The sequence below is a fragment of the Hemicordylus capensis genome, chromosome 2 (genome assembly GCF_027244095.1).
Source record: "Hemicordylus capensis ecotype Gifberg chromosome 2, rHemCap1.1.pri, whole genome shotgun sequence".
NCBI lineage: Eukaryota > Metazoa > Chordata > Lepidosauria > Squamata > Cordylidae > Hemicordylus > Hemicordylus capensis.
The window spans coordinates 244730571-244758471 of record NC_069658.1 but is presented as its reverse complement, the minus strand read 5'-3'; the positions used below and the strand labels follow the sequence as shown (position 1 = coordinate 244758471).

At 45.0% G+C, this 27901-nt stretch overlaps 1 protein-coding gene across 7 annotated transcripts; it reads left to right on the top strand.

Moving 5' to 3' along the window:
* Positions 1 to 27300, top strand: LOC128342170 (gastrula zinc finger protein XlCGF17.1-like). Of its 7 annotated transcripts, none has more exons than XR_008314812.1 (6): positions 5 to 127; positions 3131 to 3596; positions 5263 to 6733; positions 9901 to 9967; positions 10219 to 10293; positions 26916 to 27300. XR_008314812.1 is itself a non-coding variant. In XM_053289159.1 (3 exons), exon 3 carries the CDS (start codon positions 5349 to 5351, stop codon positions 6225 to 6227), a length of 879 nt encoding a protein of 292 aa, XP_053145134.1. In that variant the 5' UTR covers positions 6 to 127; positions 3131 to 3596; positions 5263 to 5348; the 3' UTR covers positions 6228 to 6818. The 7 variants fall into 7 exon arrangements, 1 of the variants encoding a protein (XP_053145134.1); XR_008314814.1 differs by lacking the exon at positions 26916 to 27300 and adding an exon at positions 11133 to 11206 and having other exon boundaries at positions 3131 to 3477; XR_008314811.1 differs by lacking the exon at positions 26916 to 27300 and adding an exon at positions 11133 to 11206.
* Positions 27301 to 27901: the final 601 nt, after the last annotated feature.

Sequence of the window (27901 nt, the reverse complement as noted above, 5' to 3'; positions counted from 1 at the left end):
TTTAACCTGAGCAATGTGTGGAGGGTGGAGGCACAGAAGTCACTGGCTGCTCTCTTGCATAGACTTCCCATCTCCTGTTTCGGAGTTGCTACTTTTTCTTCTCTGGGTCTGGATACTAATCATTCTGGTAAGTGAAAAGTTGCTTCTCCCAAAGAGAAGAGAAGAAAAAAGGGAATTCCCTGCCTGGAATGGGAGGAATAGTGATAGGCAGATGGAGTGATAGACTTCACCAGTGGCAGGGCAAGAGTTGGGAGAGCTTGTTGCTTTCTGCATTTAAAATCCTGGGGTGGGGGACGACCTTGTGGGAGCCCCTTCTAAGGTAAGTCTTTGTGGAAGCAGTAAAATAGAGAGAGAAAAAGATTTGCAGTCGGATTGTTGAATTCTTTAGACTTCTATCTGATCTTGGAACTCCAAGCAGCCTATGCAGGCTTTTTTGAGAATGTCAGCGAATATGAGGTGAGTGGTCTGATAGGCATTAAATACACCGGTAGACAAAGCCTGTAGCCAAAGTCTCCTAAGGAAACAAATCCAGATTCTTCAGAAAAGGGAGAGATCAGTAATTATATGAGGAAGGGATGTTACTTGCCCCAAAGTTCCAGTTTTGTCATAAAAAGTCAGACTGGAATTTGCTAAAATGCATATTATTTATTTATTGACAAGCCACAATATTGACAAGCCACAATGCCTCTTGGAGAAGGACCTTTGGACAGATGAGACAAAACTGGAGCTTTTTTGGCAAGTCATATCAGCTCTATGTCCACAGATGGAAAAATGAAGCTTTCAAAGAAAAGGACACCATACCTACTGAGAAACATGGAGGAGGCTCGGTTCTGTTTTGCTGCTTCTGGCATGGGGTGCTTTGAGTCTTTGCAGAGAACAATGAAATCTCAAGACTATCAAGACATTCTGGAGCCAATCGTACTGCCTAGTGTCAGAAAACTCTGTCTCAGGTCATGGATCCTCCAACAGGATAATGATACAAAACACACAGCTAAAAGCACCCAAGAATGGCTAAGGAGAAAAGATTGGACTATTCTGAAGTGGCCTTCTATGAGCCCTGACTGGAATCCTATCGAACATCTATGGAAAGAACTGAAACATGCAGTCTGGAGAAGGCCCCCTTCAAACCTGACACAGCTGGAGCAGTTTGCTCAGGAGAAGTGGGCCAAACTACCTGTTGACAGGTGCAGAAGTCTCACTGGGAGCTACAGGAATCGCTTGTTTGCAGTGATTGCCTCTAAAGGTTGTGCAACAAAATATTAGGTTCAGGGTCCCATCTTTTTGTCCATGCCATTTTCATTTGTGTTATTACTTGAAATATTCTGTTGCGCTCGCAGTGCGCAACCAGGAGCGGCTCTTCCCTGCCTTTGCGCCAGCCTTTGTTTAGCTCCTGAAGGGGCCGTGCGGCTCCCAGTAGGGAGCTAAACTCGCCTTACAGCATCTGACGTCAGACGCGGTTTGTGTGTCGGGGCCGCGAGACACGGCCCCTGATTGGTCAGTGGCCCAGGTTCTTTGAACCTGTTGACCCAATCGTGGCTCCACCCCTGGGTCTGAGCTGGCAAACCATCCTCAAACCTTCCTATGCAGCTATTGAAATGGCAACAGGTCAAGCCTCAAAACATGAGATTGTGCCTGCATGGAAACTACTGGAGCTACTTCTCTGAAATCAGGCAGGCCTCAGAAGCTTCTTCCATGCCCTGCAAGGAAAAGGGAGGCATTTCTTTTCCTACCAGGAAAAGCAAAAGTGTATTATTGGGTAGGGTGACTCTGAAATTTGAAAAGTGTGTGCACAAAAGTCCCACATTTCTCCTCCTGCAGTTTGGGTGACATCATGACCAGCAGAGAAACTACAAGGCCTGCAACTTTTATCCAGCTCTGAGGAAAAAAACCAGAAAAACAATGTTGATGAAAAGTAATTGGAACTTTGTTTATTTAACATATTTGTCTACCACCCACTCCCAAAATCTCTAGGCGGTTTACATCAATAAAACAAACCGAGAAATTTTAGAACAGTTAAAACATATAAAAGTTCAAATTAAAATGACTAAACCACAGGAACTGCTCAATAACTATAAGGCTAAAAACTTGGCTGAAGAGATGTGACTTCAGCTCTTTCATATACACACACACACACACACACACACACACATATATATATACATACACACACAGACAGTATATATATATACAGTATATATATATATATATATATATATATATATATATATATATATATACACACACACACATACACACACACACACAGTATATATATATATATATATATATATATATATATATATATATATATATATAAATTTTATGACCCTAGGTCAGCATAAGATGATATACACAAAACATCTCATAACATAGGAAAATACAATTGGAAGAAGGAAATATGTAAATTAATATCCACACATAAATAATCAATAATAACAATAAAATTAATCAAGAAAAAACTTGCTGCCATAACAATACTGTAATAAAAGCCAGGGACAGAGCAGCTCAAATTTCAACTGCAATTAAATTGCAATTAAAGCTGCAATTTAACCCACACTATCACCAAGTGGCAAAGTGGTGTTCTCAACCAAGGGTGTAGCTATAATTGAGTGAAAGTGTTCAATGAACCCGGGCCCCCCAGCTCCAGAGGACCCCCAAGCTCTACCCCTCCCTACTTTCTTCATTATCACCCTCAATTGGGAGAGGAGGCGGTGGAGGGAGGGTCAAACACAGGCAAACACAGGCCTCCTCTCCCCTACCTACGGACCTGGTCTCAACAGCACACTGTATGCATGTATCCTCAGAAGTAAGATTCATTCTATTACTCTCAGGAGAGTGTGCTTAGAATTGCTGCCAAGTCAACGAAAGGGAATGAATGGGTGGGAAGTGCTTGACCAGCAACTAGCAATTGGCCGCTTCAAACATTGTTTTAAGGGAGTCTCAACAGAACTTAGAAGGGGAAGGCGAGGAATGCTGTGAAAGTTCAGTAACAGATTTTTTAAGGGAGGGACAGACACCCAACCAGCAGTGTTCAAAGCCCTGGGACAGATGGAAAATAGTGCTATGAATACAAAAGGGACACTCCTGAGAACTCTTCCGCATTCAAGCTTGAATTCTTTCCTGCATGCAGGTCAATCCAGGAAGCATAAGAAGCGCAAAAAAGTAACCTGTTGGAAAAGCCAAAGCATTCAACGCTGGTAGCAGAAACAACCTTGCATGTAGAAATATATGAAAACGGAAATACAAAATGAATACAAATAAAACCAGGGAGAGGATTGACCAGTGGGGAAGAACAAGTGGAAACCAGCAGCACCACTGACTGTTCTGGTTTCACTTCTCAAACCAGGCATCCAACCTACCTGTGCGTTCTTCTGGCCGTGAACTACAACTCCCAGAATGCATTGCAAGCCTTAACAAACATAAATGACAAACAACTGGCTCCTTTTAACCAGTGCAAAGGGTGGAGGATGGAAGCATGTAAGTCTTTGCCTGTGCTTTTGTATAGGTTCCCCATCTCCAGTCTTGGATGTGCTGCTTTTCCTTCCCTGAGGCTGGATCCTGGTGGTTCTGTCTTCCTGTTTCCAGTGGGAATTTGTGTAAGTGAATAGTTGCTTCTCCAAAAAGAAGCAACCAGGGAATCCCTGCCTGGAGAAGGAGGTATAGTGCTAGGTAGAGAGAGGCATAGACTTCCCTTGTGGCAGGGAACAAAGAGGGAGGGCTTGTTGCTTTCTGCATTTAAAATCCTGGGGTGGGGGATGTTCTTGTGGGAGGCTTGATAGAAGCAGCACCTTGGTGGCCCAAAACACAGAGAGAAGAATTGCAGCCGGATAAAGTATTTCTTAGACTTGTCTTGGAACTCCAAGGAGCCTCTACTACACGTTTTGGTTAGAATGGCTGCTAGTAGCCTAGTGCTAGGCATACATTACTTAGCAAATACAAATGTAGACCGTCTAACCCCAAAGGCTCCTAAGGGAACAAACTCATCTTCTACAGAAAAGAAGCAGATTGTGTGGCTTGTGCGGAAGAATGCAATGGTAAACCCCTCCTGTATTTACCCAAAGACAACCACAGGGCTCTGTGGGCGCCAGGAGCTGACACCGATCGAGGGCACACTCTACCTTTACCCTCAGAATTACATGAATGGAAAATACTCAAATTATTATTATTATTATTATTATTATTAATTTTTACATTTATATCCCGCTCTTCCTCCAAGGAGCCTAGAGCGGTGTACTACATACTTGAGTTTCTCTTTCACAACAACCCTGTGAAGTAGGTTGGGCTGAGAGAGAATGAGAAATTATGGCACAGTACAGCACATCAGCAAACTTTAAACATCAGAATAGCTTCCCCTAGTATTGAAACTATTGGTGCCAAAGGTCAATGCACTGGAATTCCGTTTCCAACAATCATCACATAGTGCGCAGGAAATGGCAATGGTAAAGTCCTCCGGTATTTTATCAAGGACAACCACATGCCAGGAGTCAACACTGACTCAACGGCACACGTTACCTTTACCCTCAGAATACATGATTGGAAAATACTGAAATCCAACGGAATGAGAAATTATGGCACAGTACATCAGCAAACATTAGCCATCAGAAGAGCTTCCCCTCGTATTGAAATGTGAATGGGTGCTGAAAAAGGTCAGTCTCGTCAATCATAAAACATTACCCATCAGAAAAACATACCTCTATACTGAAATCTGACTGGGTAATGGAAAATTATGTTCTGGTCCATCAGAAAATATTACTGGGTAAACAAATATTGGACAGGCGAAGATAAAGTATCAATACACCAGCCCTGGGCTGAAGAGATTGGGGGGCTCTAAGCAATTCATTGGGGGGCCATACCCCACCCCCAATGATGCCCAGTGATTGTAGACCCATAAAGGAGATAATTTATTTTGTATATATTATTCAACTCCATGATAGCTTCCTGGTCCTGCCTCTGCTGTTGGTACCAGAAGTGATGTTTTCACATCAGGGTATCTAAAAATAACATTTTTTAAAAAGCACTTGAAAACCCACCTCTTCAGCCAAGCTTTTCCAGCTTTTTAATTTTTTAGGTTTTAACCTGTTTTTAATTTTTAGATTGCCTTAATTGTTTTAAGCTATAACTAGTTTTATGTATTCTTAACCGCCCAGAGATGAAGGTTTGGGGCGGTGTACAAATTTGACAGAAGGATAGATAGATAGATTTGTCACTGCATATTGGTGGTCACTTGTCTACCTATGTTCATTCTCCTCTTCCCATTTCCAGATGAAGAGCCTCAACACAGCAGACTGGACCCCTGTCATTTATCCTGGGGCTGACTGTAGTCAGCAGCTTCATTTTTGAGGGGACCAATGGAGGACCAAAACCCCACAGGCCCCCCAATAGGGGAAAGGTCAGTAGAAACAGGTGATGGCCCTCATGACGTTCAGGGGACTTCACTCTGCAATGATCCTGAAGCACTCTTGGCTACTTCCAAGCAAGAGCCCAGAGCCCAGCCATCAACAAAAGAGAAGGTTTTGAGGTACCTTACTAGGCTTCTCGGAACAGAGAGAAGATATAGATGCTCAGTGTGTGACAAAACCTTCAGGAGGTGCCCACAGCTTACTAGACATCTAAGAACCCACACAGAAGAGACACTCTATAGGTGTTCTGTGTGTGGAAAGGCCTTCAGACGGCATCTAAAGCTTACTATACACAAAAGAACCCATAAAGGAGTGAAACCATATAAATGCTTGGAGTGTGGAAGGAGATTTCCTCATATCGAAAACCTTATTGCCCATTCAGAAACCCACACAGGGGAGAAGCCATATACATGTTCGCAGTGTGGAAAATGCTTTGCTCAGCAAACTGATCTTACTAGACATCAAAGAACCCACACAGGGGAGAAACCATATTCATGCGCACAGTGTGGAAAAGATTTTGCGTATAAAATTGATCTTACTAGACATCAAAGAATCCACACCGGAGAAAAGCCCTACACATGTTTGCAGTGTGGAAAAAGCTTTGCTCAGAAAACAAATCTTATTATACATGAACGAACCCACACAGGGGAAAAACCATATTCATGCTCACAGTGTCAAAAAAGCTTTGCTCATAAAACTGATCTTACTAGACATGAAAGAACTCACACAGGAGAAAAGCCCTACACATGCTCACACTGTGGGAAAAGCTTTGCTCTGAAACAACATCTTACTGGACATCAAATGACCCATGAAATGAAGAAACCTTAGAAAGGCTTGGAGGGTGGAGAAAGTTTCTGTCCTTAATCAATCCACCATGCACATAAACTAAACCTTAGAAGAGAGATGTTTTTACAGACACTTTTATTCTGGCAGGAGCCTTTATGATGAGGGCTCCTTAATGAAGAAATTACAATACACACAGAAGAGGAAACGTAACTATTTGGAGTGTGGAAAGAGTGTCAGTCACAACACATACTGCTTTTCGCTTCAAGAAATCCACACAGGCAAAATTGCAACCTGTTTGTCCCAAACTAATTATGTCCTTTGAGTGTTCTTCATTTCCGAGCCCTGTGATTCAGCATTTTTAAGTGGCTTCTCAATGATGAGCTCCCTGGTGGTTTTAGTTGTGTATTTTATTGTGCTGGGTTCAATGTTTTTAAGTGCTTTGATTAAGAAGGGGGAGAAATGTGATCTGAAGCTTTTCCCATTGATGGAGTAATTGCAGCGATCATCTTCTGAGGCATCCGAGCATTCAGCTGCAGTGGAACAGAAAAGTGAGCTGCTTTTTAGAGGTTTTTAAAAATAGCAGTATTGTAATGTATTTTCTGTGCTTAATAATAAAGTTGAATTATTTTTCTCGGTTTGTATTCCAGTGGCCCATGTAACAAGCCTGTTTCCAACCATTGCATGTCCCTTGCTAATAGAGCAAAATGATGCCTTTTCAAAGGGGTGATTCTCTTTATTTAGCAGGGGGAGAGCAACTGACCCTATCCATCCCCAGCACAGCATCCCTGCAGTGGCAGTTGCTGGTGTCTATCTTATGTTTCTTTTTAGAAGGTGAGCCCTTTGGAGGTCATGGTATAAATATGCTTCAGCATCATCATCATCTTAGCAGCATATGCTGTCAGGAAATCCGTTATCCGGGCATGATGATAATCCCTGTTGTTGTTGTCCCAGCCCAGAGCTGCACAGCTTTAGATCCCCAGCTAGTTTTGTACCACAATTCCCATCATTCCCTACCAAAGTGGCCAATAGTCAGGTATGATGGAAGTTGTAGGTAACATCTGATTCTGGGCCAAAGTTGTTCAGTCCCAGCCCAAACCCACAACCGGCCCTATCCAATCACAGGACAGTATCCGTCCAGTGGCTTTTTGAAAAAGGCTTTAAAATATATATTTTGAGCTTTTTAAGGGATCCATCTTATGTATTTATTATTTATATCTCTATGTAAACCGCTTTGGGGACTTTTGCCGAAAAGCAGTATACAAATATTAGTCATCATAGAAGGAGCAGGAGCTGGTACATCATAGCCATAATCAAGCTATGATGTCAACAGCTTTGACTATCCTGCTAGTTTGGGCCTACAACTCGCATTACTGTCACAGTAGCTAGTAGTCAGGTATGATGGGAGTTTAGGCAACATCTGCAGGAGTTGTTCCTGTTGGAGATGGAATTGTTTCTGTTGGTGATGCACCAACTATCCTAATGACCACTACGGGCACTGGGAGTAGAGGTAGTTAGTGAGGGTCTACTTACTATTCGTTGCTTCCATCTACTCTATGACTCCTGCTTTGACTCCTCAGGTACTTCCTGAGTGAGTCAGTCCTCTTCAGCGTGGTGTAGTGGTTAGAGTGCTGGACTAGGACTGGGGAGACCCGAGTTCAAAACCCCATTCAGCCGTGATACTAGCTGGGTGACTCTGGGCCAGTCACTTCTCTCTCAGCCTAACCTACTTCACAGGGTTGTTGTGAAAGAGAAACTCAAGAATGTAGTACACCTCTCCAGGCTCTTTGGAGGAAGAGCGGGATATAAATGTAATAATAATAATCTCTCTCCCCCTACCTATTCATTATGTAGCTGATAGATAGGAGAGGTCTTTCCCATCTCAAATGTACTTCACCAATAAACTAATTTAGTTTAGACTCTACAGTGATCGCCATGCGTGTTACTTCAATCAATCAATCATGTTTATTTACGGTCATAGTCCAAAATTTAAAACATACATAATAATACACATGATATAATATATACATGATATAAACAGAAACATAGACTCATCCTAATCAGCTGTTTCCCATTTGCATAATCTGGTTTACCATCTGCTGTCTAGCATTCTTAGCTGCCTCACAGAACATAGCAACTTTAAATGTTACTTCCTCCTTCTGATCTGAGAACAGATAGTTGACGTAAAATACATCTGTATGTCATGGGAAATCAGTCAGTAATGAGGAAATATAACAAGTTCGAAAGTCCCTATAGAAGAGACAGCGGAGTAAAATATGAAAGATAGACTCCTGTTCTCCAGAGCCACAAGGGCATGGTCTCTGCTCTTTTGGTATCCCTCTAAATTTACCTTCTAGTTCAGCTGAAGGTAGCACATTAAATGTGTGAACCAGTGTGAACATCCTGCGATACTTTGTAATGGTAATCTTATCCAGGTAATTCGCAGGTTTAGTATTATACATTTGTAGAACTAGGAAAACTTCTTTGGAGATTAAAGATCGATCAGTCTGCATTTCCATATCAGTCTTGCGCGAAAAAACCCCATTTCTAATAAACCATCCAGACTAAAGCCATATAAACTTATTTGGCGAGATATTGACTGCTTCCAACTAGAATTAAATTTATCAATAAAAATGAGGTGAGCAAGGCCTGTAGAAAAGAAAGACAATCTTAACCAGAAGCTGAGAATGGAAAACCACATCCGGGCTTCCATCTTAGGCATACCAGTTTCAACCCTCAATATTACATTGGGAACACATCTAGGGATCTGTAAAATAGATCTCAAAAACTTTGTCTGAGCTACCTCTAGAGGTATGGAGTTAGTATACGGGCCCAGCTGCGACCCATAGAGCAACTGAGAGCAGGCTTTAACTATAAATAGCTTAAGGGCTGCTGGTACAAATTGAGCCCCATCGTGATGGAAATATGATTGGGTGGCCAATGCCATCTGGAGTGGTAGGTTCCTCTGGAGTGGTAGGTTCCTTGGCACTTTGCTAAATAATCACAAACCCCAACAATGAGAAATTCTGGTTTTTCATGCCTGGCCTTTAGTTCTCATCTCCTCAGGAATGGAGGAGTGTGTTCACATACCTGCCAAATTTACCCAGAAGTCCCTGCGAGCTATCAAGGAGTACTTCACACACAATTTGGGGTTTTCAATGCACATTCAAGCATTGCCCGATTTATATCTGGGTAAAAGAAAAAAATCCACTTTTTGAGTCAGCTCTCCGGGGAAATTTTGAACTTGGAGTAAAGCCTCTCAGTAAACCCACGGTAAAGTCTGCTGTCTGGGAAAGCTTCCAGTAATTGGTAGGAAGACTCCCCTCTTTCTAGAGAGTCTAAAAAGAAAGACAGGAGAGACACCAGCAACAGCCACTGAAGAGATGCTGTGCTGGGCCTGGATAGGGCCAGTTGCTCTCCCCCTGCTCAATAAAGAGAACCATCACTTTAGAAAGGTGCCTCTTTGATCAGTTAGCAGGGGAAACTGAGCTGGGGACATTCTTGGCTGTTTTGATTTTGCTTCCCCAAGCAGGGTATGGGTCCCCACCTGCCTTTGCTTTCTTCTTGCTGTGAAGTACAAGTCCCAGAAAGCACTGCAAGCCTCAAAGAAACAACTAACAGCTGGCTCCTTTTAACCTGAGCATATTGTGGAGGGTGGAGGCATTGAAATCTCTGGCTGCTCTCTTGCATAAATTTCCCATCTCCTGCCTTGCTGTAGTGGCTGCTTTTTCTTCTCTGGGGTTGGATCCTGATGAGCCCGTCTTCCTTAATTCTGTGGGAATTTGGTAAGTTTCCTTTCCCAAAGAAAAGAGATGAAACAAGGGAATCCTTGCCTGGAGAGGGAGGAATACGGGTAGGCAGAGAAAGGAATAGACGTCCCTCGTGGCAGGGCAAGAGGTGGGAGAGCTTGGAACTTTCTGCAATTAAAATCCTGGGGTGGGGGAAGTCCTCGTGGGAGCCTTTGGTTAGGCTTTGTGGCAGCTGCAGAAGAGAGAGAAAGATTTGCAGCCTGACTATTTATTCCTTACCTTTCTAGCTGATCTTGGAACTCCAAGTAACCTGTACAGGCTTCTTGAAGCATCTCGGCAAATATGAGGCTCGGAGTCATTTGGTAGGCATGAAATATCTATTAAGTATACCTTTAGACCGCCTGTCACCAAAGGCTCCTAAGGAAACCAATCCAGGTCTCCAAAAAGCCTTAGATAGTGTTGTTTGTGCTATTTGGCATCCAAATAACTCTGAAATGAAAAGAGGGAAAGACTACAGTGGTGTTGTGTGTTAAGGCAAATTTCAAGTGCTTTGCAATGCCTGGAGAATTGGCATGAAAAGAGCACGCTCAGCTCAGTCTCAATTCCTAGCCAGTGCCCTTATCCTGACAGAATAATGAGAAATTATGGCCCAGTACTTCAGCAAGCCAGTACTTCAGAAAAGCTCCCCCTGATCTTGAAATGTGAATGGGTGCTGAAAGAAGTCATTCTAGTCCATCATAAAATATTACCCATCAGAAAGGTTTACTACTGTACTGGAATCTGGTAGGTTAACCAAAAATTACATTCTTGCCAAGCAGGGAATATTACTGGATTAAAAAATAATAATCCAATAGGCTAAGAAAAAACTTGGTTCATGGGCCAACCCCAATGCCCCTGCAGAGACAAACGCCCCATAAGGGAGATAATTAATACTGTATCCTTCATTCAATTCCACCACATCTTCCTGCTCCTGCCTCTGCTGTTGGTACCAGAACAGGTGTTTTCCTGGGTTTTCCTCATTATGATTTTGCCCAACTGCACTGGACTGAACCTCTCGTTCTCTCTGCCATGGGCTCAAATACATGATTGTACTTTGCATATCTGTAACATTTCTGCAGGGTTTCTAAAAATGAGATGTCACTCCCATATTGGAGGTGAATTGATTACCTGTGTTCCTTCTCTTCTATTCCACTCCCCCCAGGAAGAACCTCAGTACACCAATCTGGACTGCTCTCATTTATTCTCGGGCTGCCTATTGTCTGTAGCTATGCTGGTAACGTTAACATGGAGGACCAAATATCAACAGGCCCCCCAATAGCCCACCGATCTAAGAAAGGAAGGCTTGTGAGGTACCTTACTAGACAGCAAACACTTCACAGAGAACATATCACATATCAATGCTCAGTCTGTAGCAAAACCTTCAAGAGGAATTCACAACTCACTAAACATCAAATAACTCACACAGGTGAGAAACTACATATGTGTTCCATGTGTGGAAAGACCTTCAGGCGGTGCCAAGAACTTACTCGACATGAAAGAACCCACACAGGAGAGAAGCCATATACATGCTTTCAGTGTGGGAAGAGTTTTTCTTCTATCGAAAACCTTACTACCCATTCAAGAATCCACACAGGAGAAAAGCCATACACCTGTTTGCAGTGTGGGAGAAGCTTCACTCAAAAAGTTACTCTTACTACACATCAAAGAACCCACACAGGGGAGAAACCATTTTCATGTTTGCAGTGTGGGAAAAGCTACACTCAGAAAAGTACTCTTACTAGACATCAAAGAACCCACACAGGGGAGAAACCATTTTCATGCTTGCAGTGTGGGAAAAGCTTCACTCAGAAAAGTACTCTTACTAAACATGAAAGAACCCACACAGGGGAGAAACCATATTTATGCTCACAGTGTGGAAAAAGCTTTGCTCAGAAATCTGATCTTACTAGACATGAAAGAACCCACACAAGGGAGAAATTGTCCTGCCCAATGTGCGGAAAAAGCTTCACTCGGAAACCGCAGTTTACTAGACATCAAAGAACTCATGAAGTGAAGACACCATAGATATGCTTGGAGGGTGGAGAGAGTTTCTATCCTTAATCACCCCTTCATGCACATGAAAGAAGTCACAGAAGGGAGACATTGTACGAATGCCTGCATTCTAGTGAGAGCTTTGACAATGAATCAAGTCTAAAGGAACATGAGAAAAAATACACAAAGAAGAGCAAACCTGACTACTTGGAGTTTGGAAAGAGCTTCTGTCACAACACATGCTACTTTTTGATTTGTCACCATGTAACTATGACCTTGAGTGTTCTACACTTCTGAGCCGTGGGAGCTTCATGGTCTCGAGCACATTTAAGGGGCTGCTCAATGAGGAACTCCATGGTGGTTTTAATTGTGGTTTTAAAAAAATTGTATATTGAACTGGGTTCAATGTTTTTAAATGCTTTGATTAAAAAAGGAAGATAAATGTGATCTGAAGCTTTTCCTATTGATGGCATTGCAAGCTGGCATTGCAGCTATCATCTTTTGAGGCATCCGAGCATTCAGCTGCAGTGGAACAGAAATGTTTGCTGCTTTTTAGTTGTTTTTTAATCTCAGTATTGGAATGTTTTTACTGTGCTTTCTAATAAAGTCACATTATTTTACTCAATTTGTATTTAAGTGGTCCATAACAACCCTATATCCAACCATTGCTTGTCCCTTGCTAAGTGAGCCCAAAAGGTGCCTTTTTAGAGGGGTGGTTATCTTTATTTAGCAGGGGGAGAGCAATTGACCTTATCCATCCCCAGCACAGCATCCCTCCAGTGGCTGTTGCTGGTGTCCTACTTAACTAAAAAAAATATTGTGAGCCACCTGTGGAGAGGGATCCATTTTATTTATTTCGTTTGTACGTCCCTATGTTAACCACTTCGGAAACCTTTGTCAAAACCAGGATCCCAAATCTGGTATTCGGTAGGCAGACACCCTCTGTAGGTTCAACTTTCATGGAGGGTTTTTAAAGCCATGATAAAGTTTGCTGTGGAGTCGGTTTCGACTCCTGGCGACCACAGATCCTGTGGTTGTCTTTGGTAGGCTACAGGAGGGGTTTACCATTGTCTTCTGCACAGCTTACCCTCAGCAACCACCTATGTCTATCAGCATCTTCCTATGTCGCTGCTGCCACCTGATATAGTTGTAGTAGCAGCGGGGATTCGAACCGGCAACCTCTGGCTTGCTAATCAAGTATGGCCCTTTATAGTAGTTAACATTTGGTGTGTGACACCAGTAGACTGGCAGGGTTTTGTCTCTTACCCACCTGCCCTCAGACTTCGGGGTTGGATTTTATTGGGCAATCCTTGTGTTAGGACAAGGGAAAATGTCTAGTACATGGAAATCCCTCACATTTCTATTTTCTGTGCTATTTTCTTCAAATAGATCTTTTTAAAAATCAACAATGCAGTTCATTGGCCCGTTTTAGACTGTTGTGATGTAGGATGGATTGTGGCACATTCATTGCTCAGTAGGATCACCTTCAGCTGCACAGTGTGGAAATGGTGGCGGAAACGGCGTCTCAGCACCACAGCATACCCTCAGTAACCACCCAACAACCTACAGAAAACCTCCTGCCAGAAACCCACCCGTGAGGGAGGGGTCACCCTGCTTGGCATTTGCATCCTCTGAGTACTGTGGGAATTAGTGAAGAAAGAAAGGGCCAAATCCCCACCCAACCATATATCTATAATTGGGTAGGCAGACCCCCTCTGTAAATGGATGCAGGGAAGTATCTTAAAGCCATGGTAGTGGCCCTTCAAAGTAGTTCAAGGTCTGATGTCTGACACCAGTAGACTGAAAGGTTTTCCTCTCCCCACCACTGAAGTCTTTGTTTTTGGATTTTATTGGGCCATCTCTTCATTTGTGGTGGGTCTCTTGAGAAGTAAGTGTGTGTGTGTGTGTGTGTGTGTGTGTGAGATTGTGTGTTCAAGGGAAACATCTAGTACATTTTTTCCTTGAAGTATCAGCTTTTTGTTCATTAAAATACAATTTCAGGCTAAGGAGGTGCAAAATGTTTCAGTGTCAGGAGGTTTTGTCTTGCAAGGGGTGTTTTGAGTCCTTCAAACTTGAAACAAAATTCCTTTTATTTAAAGGGCCTTTTCAAGCTCTGAACAAAGGAACCCCATTTCGATTTGAAACATTTCATGCACCTGGGAGCTACCCATAGTGTGTTTCAAGTTTCCCTATTGTTGTCTATGGCTGAAACACTCGAAAATTTTCGAGTTATGTTTCATCAAAACAACCAGCGGTTCTGATGAAACGTTGTCACTTTCTGTGTTTTGTTTTCAGCTCGAAATAAAATGCAAAATCTGTTTCATGCACATTCCTATTTTAGATTTTGGTAGTGAAAGATGAATTGTGGCAGATGACGAGTTCTGCCTAGGTCCTGCCTAGGATCATTTTCGGAGCAATATGCTAAAATTATTATAAATGGGGAACTATCAAATAATTGTAAAATACAAAAAGGAACTAGACAAGGTTGTCCACTTTCTCCATTACTTTTTATATTAGTTCTGGAAGTGCTTTGTAGAAATATCAGAGAAGATGAACAAATACAAGGTCCGAAAGTAGGGAAACCGGAGTATAAACTTAGATCTTTTGCAGATGATGTGGTGTTTTTTCTTGAAAATCATTAGAGAAGATCAGAAGGCTCTTAGAAAAAATAGAAGAATTCTGCCAATTGGCTGGGTTTTATATAAATAAGACTAAAACGAAGGTGTTGACAAAAAATATGGACCAGAAATCCAAGGATAGACTCTATGAAATAAGCGAATTGAAAGTGGAGAAGAAAATTAAATATCTGGGGGTTTGGCTGACAAACAATAATTCTTTGTTGTTCTCAAATAATTATATTAAAATATGGAATACAGTGAAAACTGATCTACAAAGATTGTCCAATATGAATTTCTTTAATGGGAAGAATTTCAGTGGTGAAAATGAATGTCTTGCCTAAAATGTTATTTCTTTTTCAGATTATTCCTATAAGCAACACTTTAACTTGTTTTAAACAATGGCAGAAGGACATAACTAAGTTTGTTTGGCAAGAGAAAAACCAAGAATTAATTTTCAGAATTTAACAGATGCAAAGGAAAGAGGTGGTCTTACCCTACCAGACTTAAGGTTGTATTTTGTTGCTGTTCGTTTGACGTGGTTAAAAGAATGGATAACATTAAGAAATCCTAGAATATTTGATCTGGAAGGATTTGATAGAAGGTTTGGATGGCATTCATATTTGTGGTACAAAAAAAGTAAAATACATAAATATTTTTTGAATCACTATGTAAGAAGGAGCTTAATGAGGGACTGGCTAAAATATAAAAATTGGCTGGAACCTAAAACTCCGTTATGGGTATCTCCGATCGAAGCTTTAACACGTAAAGAAGTAAATATGCAAATGCAATGGGGTACTTATAGGGATCTGTTATATTTTCAAGAAAAGGACTGTAAGCTAAAAAGTTTAACTGAAGTACAAAATTTGGTCAGTGATTGGTTTCAGTACCATCAGCTAAATGAAGTTTATAAGAAGGATCTTAAAGTTGGATTTGAGGATCAGATGTCGAGATTTGAGAAGGAGCTATGTGAAAATGATGAAAAATTAGTTCCTAAAATGTATAAGCTCTTGCTTTTGGAAGAGACAAGAGATGAAGTGGTTAAAACGACTATGGTAAAGTGGGCTCAAGTTGCGGGGTGCAATATAGAAATGGCAGCATGGGAAAAATTATGGAAAACTGATTTAAAGTTCACTGCATGTTATGTTTTAAAAGAAAATTACTATAAAATGATGTATAGATGGTATTTGACACCAAAAAAACTGGCACTAATGTATAAAAATGTTTCAAACAAATGTTGGAAATGTGGACACTCTGAAGGAACCTTTTTTCATATGTGGTGGACCTGTAGGAAGGCTAAGGCCTATTGGGACATGATATACAGGTTGAACTCGAAAAATTAGAATATCGTGCAAAAGTTCATTAATTTCAGTAATGCAAATTAAAAGGTTAAACTGATATGAGATAGTCACATTACATGCAAAGCAAGATAAGTCAAGCCTTAATTTGTTATAATTGTGATGATCATGGCGTACAGCTCATGAGAACCCCAAATCCACAATCCCAGAAAATTAGAATATTACATGAAACCAATAAAACAAGGATTGTAAATAGAACAATATCGGACCTCTGAAAAGTATAAGCATGCATATGTATTCAGTACTTGGTTTGGGCCCCTTTTGCAGCAATTACTGCCTCAGTGTGGCGTGGCATGGATGCTATCAGCCTGTGGCACTGCTGAGGTGTTATGGAAGACCAGGATGCTTCAATAGCAGCCTTCAGCTCTTCTGCATTGTTTGGTCTCATGTCTCTCATCCTTCTCTTGGCAATGCCCCATAGATTCTCTATGGGGTTCAGGTCAGGCGAGTTTGCTGGCCAATCAAGCACAATAATCCCATGGTCATTGAACCAGGTTTTGGTACTTTTGGCAGTGTGGGCAGGTGCCAAGTCCTGCTGGAAAATGAAGTCAGCATCCCCATACAGCTCGTCTGCGGAAGGAAGCATGAAGTGCTCCAAAATCTCCTGATAGACGGCTGCGTTGACCCTGGACCTAATGAAGCACAGTGGACCAACACCAGGAGATGACATGGCTCCCCAAATCAACACAGACTGTGGAAACTTCACACTGGACTTCAAGCATCTTGCATTGTGTGCCTCTCCATTCTTCCTCCAGACTCTGGGTCCTTGGTTTCCAAATGAGATGCAAAAGTTGCTCTCATCAGAAAAGAGGACTTTGGACCACTGAGCAACAGACCAGTTCTGTTTTTCTTGAGCCCAGGTAAGACGCTTCTGACGTTGTTTGTTGTTCAGGAGCGGCTTGACAAGAGGAATACGACATTTGAAGCCCATGTCCAGGATCCGTCTGTGTGTGGTGGCTCTTGATGCACTAACTCCAGCCTCAGTCCACTCCTTGTGAAAGTCCCCAACACTTTTGAATGGCCTTTTCCTGACAATCCTCTCCAGGCTGTGGTCATCCCTGCTGCTTGTGCACCTTTTTCTTCCACACTTTCCCCTTCCACATAACTTTCTATTGATGTGCTTTGATACAGCACTTTGGGAACATCCAACTTCTTTTGCAATCACCTTTTGAGGCTTTCCGTCCTTATGGAGGGTGTCAATGATGGTTTTCTGCACAACTGTCAAGTCAGCAGTCTTTCCCATGATTCCTAATGAACCAGACTGAGAGACCATTTAAAGGCTCAGGAACCCTTTGCAGGTGTTATGGATTGATTAGCTGATTGGAGTGGGACACCTGGAGCCTACTGTTGAACCTTTTCACAATATTCTAATTTTCTGGGATTGTGGATTTGGGGTTCTCATGAGCTGTACGCCATGATCATCACAATTATAACAAATTAAGGCTTGACTTATCTCGCTTTGCATGTAATGCGTCTATCTCATATATCAGTTTCACCTTTTAATTTGCATTACTGAAATTAATGCACTTTTGCACGATATTCTAATTTTTCGAGTTTCACCTGTACAATGAGTTAAAGAAAATATTTAAAATGACATTTCCTAAGAAGCCAGAATCCTTCCTGCTGGGGATAACACAAGGAGTATTTTCTACAACTAATTTAACATTTTTTATGTACGCTTCCACGGCGGCCAGAATAATATATGCACAGAAATGGAAAAGCAATGAACTGCCTTCAAAAGAAGATTGGCTGATAAAAATTTTGGATTATGCGGAGATGGCAAAACTTACAATATTGATAAGAGACCAAAATTTAGAATGCTTTAAAGAAGATTGGAAACCATTCTTGCTGTTTTTAAAGAACTATTTTCCTACTATTGATTTTACAACAGGGTTTGAAATGTAGTAATAAGTGCAGGTTGGGTAGATTAAAATCGTGTTTGTAAGGTTTAAATTTATGTTTTGAATTATTATTATAGCAAGGGTTAACTCTATAACTGATTATTCACGAGGAGGTGTGAGCGGGAAGTCCATATCTGTTTATTTGTTGTGATTATTGTTAAAATTAATTTTTTAAAAAAGGATCATCTTCAGCTGTACAGAAACTGCCTCCTCAGAGAGGGCAATGGTGGCTCAGATGCTTGGAGCTGCCGAGCGGGGCCAGACACCTCCTGTTATATTGCTAACCTGAGAAGAGAGAGAGAGATTCCTACCTGAAACCCACCCTTGGTGGAGGGGTTACCCTGCTTGGCATTTGCATGCTCTGAGTGGTGTGGGAATTGAGTGAAGAAATTGTCTCTGAGCATATGCAGAGTTCAGACTTCCTCAGAGGAATAGCTGTAAACCTGGGCAGGACTGAAAGAGGGAGCTAAGGAGGTCTGTAAGGAAACCCAGAAGCCTCCCCCCCCCGCCCAACAACCAGTATAAATTAGGAGAGGGAGAGAGAGAGATGGGTTCTTGCCAGTGGCTGAGACGGACCAACGGTGGCCCGTGTGCAGCCGCCGTGGTCGCCCCACGGGTGACACGTCAGACGCGGGGGTGGCATGTCCGGGCAACGAAGCGAGGCCCCTGCTTGGGCACCGCCCGGGTTCTTGGAATCCGTTCACCCAATGATAGCTCCACCCCTGGTTCTTGCCATGAAAAACAGGCTTTTTGGGTAGCACTGGCTAGTTAATATGGCACATAGGTGTTGAAGGCCCTTTCAAGCGTAGGTAATGGCCCTGTAGTGTAGACTATGGGAGGGGGAAATTCAACGAGACTGGATAATGTGGGAAGGCAGAGAAGAAGGTAGAGAGCTGAAACCTCCATGTTTTTAATATGAAAGTCTCCTGTGAGGGAGAACATGTTGAAAGAGGCAGTCTGTGTGGAGAAACCTCATGCAAGGCTCCCTAGAGTGTTTGTGTATTGTTGATTCTAGCATGGAATGCTGAATCCCCAGTAATCCTTTGAGCTTCACTTGATGACTGTAAAACCACTCCTCAGAATAGGCATTAGGTGGCTTTCTTTGTGAACAGATTCATACAGCTTTGTCATTTTAATACAACAATCCATGGGTGTGCCTTGTAATGTGTATCCCAGTGCCCAGCTGATTGGCTGGGCAGCGGGCGGACCTGATTGGCTGAGGTGCACCTAGTAGGATTGTTAGCCGCTGCAGTGGCAGGCCTGGTCGCAGAGGCCAGAGGTAGTGGCAGACCCAGCCCAGCTGCGGAGGAAAGGCTGGGGGGGGGAGGAGAGAAAGTGGGGAGGGGCAGAATTGGCAGTGGGGAGGAGAGCCTGGAAGTGCAGACTGGGGCAGAAGGTGGGGGAAAGAGATAACCTCCAGCCCCAAAGAGCGCACAGATGCTCTGTGCGGGGTCGGCTAGTAATAAAATAATTATTGTATTGACAGAGGGAATGTCACTCTATTGATCCTCTTGGATCTTATGGAGGCTTTCGATACCATCAACCATTCTATCCTTCGGGGGTCGCCTAAGGGAGTTGAGATTGAATGGCACTCTGTCACAGTGGTCCTTACCTACCTCTCTGGCAGATTCCAGATGGTGTCACTTGGAAACTGTTGCTCTGCAAAATGGGATTTAATATATGGAGTTCTAGAAGTCTCCATACCGTCTCCAATGCTCTTTAACATCTACATGAAATCACAAGGTTTTACCAATAAGCTGATGATACCCAAATCTATAATTTCTCCATATCATTTTCATCATGGCATAACTTCCCAAAATGTCTAGCTGGAAGTGGTAATGGGCTGGATGAGGAGGAACAAACTGAAATAGAATCCAAATAAGATGGAGGCACAGACTGAGGGGTGGGGACCAGAACCCAAGAGATGGTTATGATCTGTCTGTCCTGGATGGGGTTACACTCCCCCAGAAAGTTCAACTATGTAGATTGGGACTGCTCCTGAATCCAAAACCCTCTCTGGTCTCTCAGGTTGAAGCAACAACGAGGGGCTCTTTTTTCAGCTTTGGCTGATATGTCAGCTACATCCATTTCTCTGAGCCTCTCCCTGGTGTCCCAGGCTGAGGCAGTGGCCAGATGTGCCTTCTATCAGCTTTGGCTAATACACCAGGTGTATCCGTTTCTTGAGATAAATGACCTCAGAACAGTGGTACATATGCTGGTAACCTCCAGACTGGATTACTGCAATGCGCTCTATGTGGGGCTGCCCTTGTGTGTAGCCTGGAAGATACAATTGGTCCAGAATGAGGCAGCCATGTTGGTCTCTGGGTCATCTCGGAGATACCATTTTACTCCTGTATTGAAAGATCTACACTGGCTGCCGATTGGTTTCTGGGCAAGATACAAGGTGCTGGTTAAAACCTATAAAGCCCTAAACGGCTTGGGCTCTGCTTTCTCGACTTCTGCCCCCAAGCTTTGGCATGCACTCCCTGCTAAAATAAGAGCCTCCCCATCTCTGACAATTTTTAAAAAGTCTTTAAAGATGCATCTAGTTGTATGATCTGTGGAGAATTAAAAATTCAAATGCAAAGGAATATACCTATTTCTCTGAAAGATACAAATCCCTCTCAAGGATAGACGTGGTCTGCACATCCAAATCTATTATGTTGTATATGAAAAGAATGGATATTATGCCCAGAACTTTTTCAGATCATAACGCAATTTGCTTCACATGGAAGAAGAGGGGAATGGTATCCTTTCGCTGGAGTCTGAATGGGTTTCTTTTTAGGTGGATGTGGGCGTGGTATAAACGTTTGGCCAGTCGCAGTACTACTACTACTTGAACTTGTGGTGTGTGGGCACTGCACACTGCGACTTGGCTGGCACGGCTCAGCATCTGTCATGTCAGCTCAGCTAGAGGTGGAAGGGGGGAGGGTAGGGATGAGCACAGATGATGAACCAGGTAGGTGACCAACCATGGGGCAACCACGGTAATCAATCACCCTGCTCAACTTCCAGCTCGGGATAGCCAAGCAGGGGGAGGTTGATCTTGAGAAAGACAAACTGCTCCACCAGACCAGCGTCCTAGTGGGAGTGAGAGGGTGCCACCACATCCCCAGCACGTGAGAACACCCGCTCGCTCTGGACACTGGTTGGGGGGCAGGAGAGGAGGCGCACAGCAACCACCGCCAGGTCCGGTCAGACTTGGCGGTGGTTCGCCCAGAACTCTGCGCAGTCCAAGCTGTCTTCCTCCATAGGCGGCTCCTCCAAGTTCTGCGCAACGCATTGCTCAGCACTGGAGGGGGGCCTGGCAGGTCGAGCCTCCCGCACACCAGGCAAGGCGCCAAGGCACACCCGCTGAAACCACTGGGCGGATTTCATGGTGGGAGCAAGTGGCTACTGCGTTGGCGCTGCCTTGGATGCCATGCTGCTTGACTGGGAAGAGGAAGGGGAAGGGGAAGCTGACGCCGGCTGGACCCCCACACTGCTACTGGGTGCGGGTCGGGCAGCAGGGGAGTGCCCCCACACCACTACCAACCACCTGGGCCCTAGCGGCCTCCTTCTCCCTCACCTTCTGTACCAGGAGGTCCCTCCACCCGGGCAAGTCGCTGGCACTAACGACATTGCCCTTGATGGCTGGGTTGCAGTGACACTCCCCCCTGCTTCCCAACTCATCAACCAGCCAGAGCATGACCCTCTGGCGTGGTCAGAGAAGCCTGGAGTTCGCCCATCAGCTTCTCCAGTACCAGAGCTGTGGGCAGCGCCTGGCTCAAGGGAGTGGTGTCGGCATACAAGCCCTTTGTGGCAAACTTGAAGGGCTCGACTGCCAACACCGCCTCAGACATCTGCTTCCACTCTGCATGCGAGAGGTCGCAGATGGCCAAGGACTCGTCCCTTGCCAGGGCGACAAGGGCTCTCTCCTGCTCCAACAGGCGCTGGAACAGGAGAAAGGTGGAGTTCCACCGCGTCTCCACATCCGTATGGATGAGATGGCGAGGAAGTCCAAGGTCATCCTGCTTCTGGCAAAGCAGTCTCCTAGACTTCTTGCTGCGGTGGAAGTGGGCAGCCAGCTTGCGAGCCTTCTCGACAAGCATGGCCATGGCAGCAACAGCACCATGGGGAGGGGGGGGGGTTGGTCTGGCCCTGGGACACCTTCAGCTCCTTAAGGCCGAGGGCATCGCTGACGGTCAGATGGAGCATGTGTGCCATACACTGTATGTTCACACAGCCCATGACAGTCTCGACAGCGGCGGTAACGTTGGATCCATTGTCAGTGACAATGAATCCCCTGGAGAGGTGTGGACACCCGCCAATCCACTCCTCTATCTGGCAGTCAAGTACGGTCGCCACCTCCTCCATGGTGTGCCTCGTGTCCATCGTCTCCCCGTACAGAACCGCCTACCTGCGCCGTAATGCAGCGGGAGCCATGCCAGACCTGGAAGCATTGCCCAAGGAGGTCCCCTCACTCTCTGGGCCCCACCAGTAGGCAGTGAGGGACCGGAAAGCAGCGTGCATCACACTGACACTGGTCCAGAGGTCAATCATGAAATGCATGCTGGTGCCAGCTGGAGCCACATGCAGCCCGGCCGACACGAGCTCCCTGCACCGGTGGTACAGGGAGGGGACCACGTTCCGGCTGAACGTGGACCTTGAGGGGATGATGTAGTCGGGCACAAGGTACTGGAGTATCCAGCGGAAGCCGGAGTTCTCGACCACCTAAAATGACTGGTCATTGGTGTAAATCATCTCCCCTATGAGGCGGGTGAGGTGATGATGATCCACATGAACAGTACGTTTGCTGCCCGACACCTGTGTCCACCGCTGGACTGGCAGTGTAGCCTGCTTTTTGGCTGGCGCAGGCACACAGCCCTTGTCCACCCTAGTGGCAGGTGCACAAGGCACACTAGTGCTGCCAGCCTGGCCAAGGAGACCTGTGTGGTGACGCGCCATGTGCCTCCACATGGGTGTCGTACCCAGGTGCCTTGCATACTTGCCACGGCTGACCTGCACCCTGCAATGGACACAGCGGGCATGGTTTGGGGCATTTTCAGGGATCTCAAAATGCTCCCAGACACTGCTGCACTTGCCCTCCTGCGCCCTGGGCGTATTCTTAGGCCTCTTTTTGCTGGGTTGCTGCAGTCTGGGGTGGGGGCGGCCGCCGATGCCTGCCCACTGCTGCCACCCAACCCGCCCCTTCCGCCCTCTGTGTGAGAGGAAGGGCCTGGCTCCACTGGCAGAGGAGAGGCAGGCCTCTCCTCCACCACCTTGGCAGACCCTTCCTCAGAGTGGTGGGCTTCATGAGGGGGGGACCCACTGAGCAGCAAAACTATAGGAGGAAGGGCCCCAAGAGGGAGGGAGAACCTGTCTGCATGGCTGCCAGCTGTAAGATCCTGACCACCCTCTGCCTGCTCTCCTGCACCAGCAGTCTCCTGGTGCCACCGAGGTACCCACCACAGCCCTAGTGCCTCTGCCTCTGCGATTGCCAGCAGCAGGCTGGGGAAAATCGAGCCTGAGGACAAACCCCTCAGCTGGGGCAAAGAATTGTGCAATGGGGAGGACCGAGGTATTCTCAGGCTCCCCGCGTCCTCTCCCTCCTCTGTGCACCACAGCCGCCGCAGGCACAGCCCGGGCCTGGCCTCTCCCACCTCTGCCTGCCAACCTTCTGCAAGGCCTGGCCACAACATGGCGCAAAAAAAGCAAATTAATTGGGAGGCGGCGGGAAGGAAATTTGATGGAAAAAAGCCAATTGTGGGAAGTGAAAACTTTTTGCTGTGGGGGAAAGAAAGCCAATTGAGATGAGGGGGAGGGGAACCTTTGGAACTTGGGGTCAGGTGGGAAGCCAATTGGGGATGGGGATGGGTATTTAATTTTGGACCCCTGGGTTGGTGGGTGGCACGGGAAGTTACCAGGTGGAGTAGTTGTGGGGGGGAGTCTTTTTAGTATGGGGAAAATGGAAGGGGGGGGAGGGCACAGCACCTACCGGGGAGGGACGCAGTCAAAGTTTGGGTCGGAAGAACCTGAAAATCAAATGAAACCCTTCTTTAGTGAACAGTGTGTGGATTGGGTTGGGGGGGATTTTAAGTAATACTGCGGTACAAGCAACCTTGCCTATTTTAAAATAGCACTTTAACAAAACCCACCCACTCCACCCAAAGCAAGCAAGCAAAACACAAAAACATCATATATCATAACAACAATGACCTGGGGTGGGGAACCTGTTTAAACAAGAAACAACCTGCAATAAAAGCAACAACAACTATTGCTTTAGCAACAAAACAGTACATCTCAAAGTGTCCCTCCCCACATCCAAATGCATTTCAAAAAACAGGTGTCCCTATTTAAAACCGCCAACTAGGGAAAGGGGACAACAAAAGGTACTCACACATGTGCACGATGATACACACTCACCACTCCTCTTCCGGTCCTTCCCCTGCCACTCACTGCTTGTCACAGACGCGCCGCCAACCAGCCACCCCTGGGCTGGGACACACATAGGGTGGCCACCACCATGGGGCACAGGCAGCCGGGGTGGGTCAAGGACGTTTAGAGGGGTAGAAGGAGCCAACACTATTTGTGTGACTCAACTCACCCCAAGCAGAGACAAATAAAATAAAATACTTTGGAAAAAAACTGATGGCAGGGACCAGTGAGGTCTGTGGTACTTTGTGGTTGCAGCTGTGGGAAGAAGGGATGGATGACAGATGGAGAGAGAGAGAGAGAAGCAGAGAAAGAGAGAGAGCAAAGTCAGAGAGAGTGAAGAAGTGGAGATTCAGAGACAGAGAGAAAATAAGAGAAAGAGAGAAAGGAGAGAGAGAGACAGAGAAAAAGAGAGAGAGAGAGTAAGAGCAGCACGGAGGGGAGGCGGTGTGATGGAGCAGGGAGAGGGGATTCAGGGGGACAGCAGCAGCAGCAGGCCCAAGAGCCGAGGTCCAAGAGAGGGGGGGTGTTGGGGGTATTAGTGTCAAGGGGAGGGGAGTGTGTTGGGAGGGAGGCAGGGGGCAGCAGGAGTGGCGTGGGGTGGGGATCAGGACCCAAGGGGCACAAGCAACAAGTGGGCAGGAAGCAACACATGACAATAGCCAACCAGATATAAAAACAAAAAAATAATAATGAGTGCAAAGGGAAAAACAAGCGGGGTTCAAGGATCAAAGGGGGGACGGCAGCAACAGAACACACCAGGAACTCTTGCAGAGCAAATATTGAAACAAAGTTTAAAAGCACAGCAGCAACCCAAAATCCTGAACAAAACCAGGCTTGGGCAGGCAGCAGCAACAGAGGGTGGGTGGAGGTTGAGTGGGGGTGGGGAATCTGGGTGGGGGAGGGTGGAGGGTGGGAGCAGGAGTGGTGTGGGGTGGGGTGGGGATCAGGAGGACCCTAGGGGCACACAAATCAATAATTAAATCACACAGCAATCAATATATAAATTAACAGCAGCAGCAGCAACAAGACAATAATCAGGAATCAAATCAATCCAAACAATATATAATCAAGTCAATGAAATAAAACCCAGGCACCGGCAGCAGAAGGAAATAAAACCCAGGCACCGGCAGCAGAAGGAGCAGAGAGGGGCAGATGTGTGGCACACAGGAGGAGGAGGAGGGTGAGGGTGGGTCACAGGGCAGGGAGACCAGGCTGGGCTGCAGGGCCTAGGCCGCCAGCCAGGGACTGGCCTGGCCTGGGAGGGATAGGATGGAGATTGGATAGGAGATGGGATGGGAGCAGGAACAGGGAGAGACTAGAGGCAAAAGGCAAAAACAACAATAATTTTTTAAAAAACTGAAAACAAGGAACAAAAACAAAGCACAGATAAAAGTAAATGAAACCAATGCAGGTGGATGGAGATGTGTGTGTGTGTGTGCAAATGATAAAAGACGAGGAATGAAAGAATAAATGGATGAGGAAAAAAGGAGGACAACAGAACAACAAGAATATGGGAAAAGAAGAGTAAGTAGTAACAGAGACAGACACAGGGCAGAGAGTGGATGGACAAAAGAAAGAAAAGACAAGACAAAAGCAGCAGGAGGTAGGAGGACACAGTCAAGGGACTCACAAGCAGACACCAGCAGCGAAGCAAGATCCAAGATGATAATCCCACAACTGCAGCCAAAGAGAATAGGTTTGAAACTTCCTCCATTGGGAGCCCCCACCTTTGCACTCCCCCCCCCCGGCCATTAGGGTGCCAGCTCTCAAACAGTGGCACAGCCAACAGCCTACCAGAGCGAAAGACTCATTCTGGCCAATCAAGGGATCAATCGCCCAGCCAATGCAATGCCTGAAATACAGCCTCACAAAATGGAGGCCAGGAGCAAAAGTTGGAAAAAAGGAGCCACAAAATGGAGGACACACAATTCAATCAATCCAGACACATTAGAGCCCTATGGCACATCCGAACCGCTTCACATTCGGTTCGAATTTGAACCGGTTCGGTTCGAAAAGAGCCTGGTCTGGTTCGAATTTGAACCATCGAACCAGGCTGGTTCGAATTCGAACCGGTTCGCACATCCCTACCTCTATACTGAAAACTGACTGGGTAATGGAAAATTATGTTCTGTTCCATCAGAAAATATTACTGGGTAAACAAATATTGGACAGGTGAAGATAAAGTATCAATACACCAGCCCTGGGCTGAAGAGATTGGGGGTTCTAACCAATTCATTGGAGGCCCATACCCCGCCCCCAATGATGCCCAATGATTGTAGACCCATAAAGAAGATAATTAATTTTGTACATATTATTCAGCTCCATGATAGCTTCCTGGTCCTGCCGCTGCTGTTGGTACCAGAAGTGATGTTTTTTCCACTTAAGGGTATCTAAAAATGACAATTTTTTAAAAGCACTTGAAAACCCACCTCTTCAGCCAAGCTTTTCCGGCTTCTTAAATGTTAAAGTTTAAACCTGTTTTTATTTTTTAGATTGCCTTAATTGTTTTAAGATTTAAATTACTTTATATTGTTGTTAACTGCCCAGAGATGAAGGTTTGGAGTGGTGTACAAATTTGACAGATAAATCAATAAATAAATTTGTCGCTGCATATTGGAGGTCACTTGCCTACCTAGGTTCATTCTCTTCTTCCCATTTCCAGATGAAGAGCCTCAACACAGCAGTCTGGACCACTGTCATTTATCCTGGGGCTGACTGTAGTCTGCAGCTTGGTTTTTGAGGGGACCAATGGAGGACCAAAACCCCACAGGCCCCCCAAGAGGGGAAAGGTCAGAAGAAACAGGTGATGGCCCTCATAACGTTCAGGGGACTGCACTCTGCAATGATCCTGAAGCACTCTTGGCTACTTCTAAGCAAGACCCCAGAGCCCAGCCATCAACAAAAGAGAGGGTTTTGAGGTGCCTTACTAGGCTTCTCGGAACAGAGAGAAGATATAGATGTTCAGTGTGTGACAAAACCTTTAGGAGGTGCCCACATCTTATTATTCACAAAAGAACCCATAAAGGAGTGGAACCATATAAATGCTTGGAGTGTGGAAAGAGATTTCCTCGTATCGAAAACCTTATTGCCCATTCAGGAACCCACACAGGTGAAAAGCTATATTCATGCTTGGAGTGTGGAAAAAGCTTTGCTCTGAAACAGCATCTTACTGGTCATCGAAGAACCTACATGGGGGGAAACCCTATTCATGTTCACACTGTGGAAAAGATTTTGCGTATAAAATTGATCATACTAGACATCAAAGAACCCACACAGGAGAAAAGCCCTACACATGGTTGCGGTGTGGAAAAAGCTTTGCTCAGAAAAAGAATCTTATTATACATGAACATAATGTATTTTCTGTGCTTACTAATAAAGTTGGATTATTTTTCTCAGTTTGTATTCCAGTGGCCCATGTAACAAGCCTGTTTCCAACCATTGCTAGTCCCTTGCTAATAGAGGAAAGAGCTGCTTTTTCAAAGTGGTGATTCTCTTTATTTAGCAGGGGGAGAGCAACTGACCCTATCCATCCCCAGCACAGCATCCCTGCAGTGGCAGTTGCTGGTGTCTATCTTATGTTTCTTTTTAGAAGGTGAGCCCTTGGGAGGTCATGGTATAAATATGCTTCAGCATCATCATCATCATCAT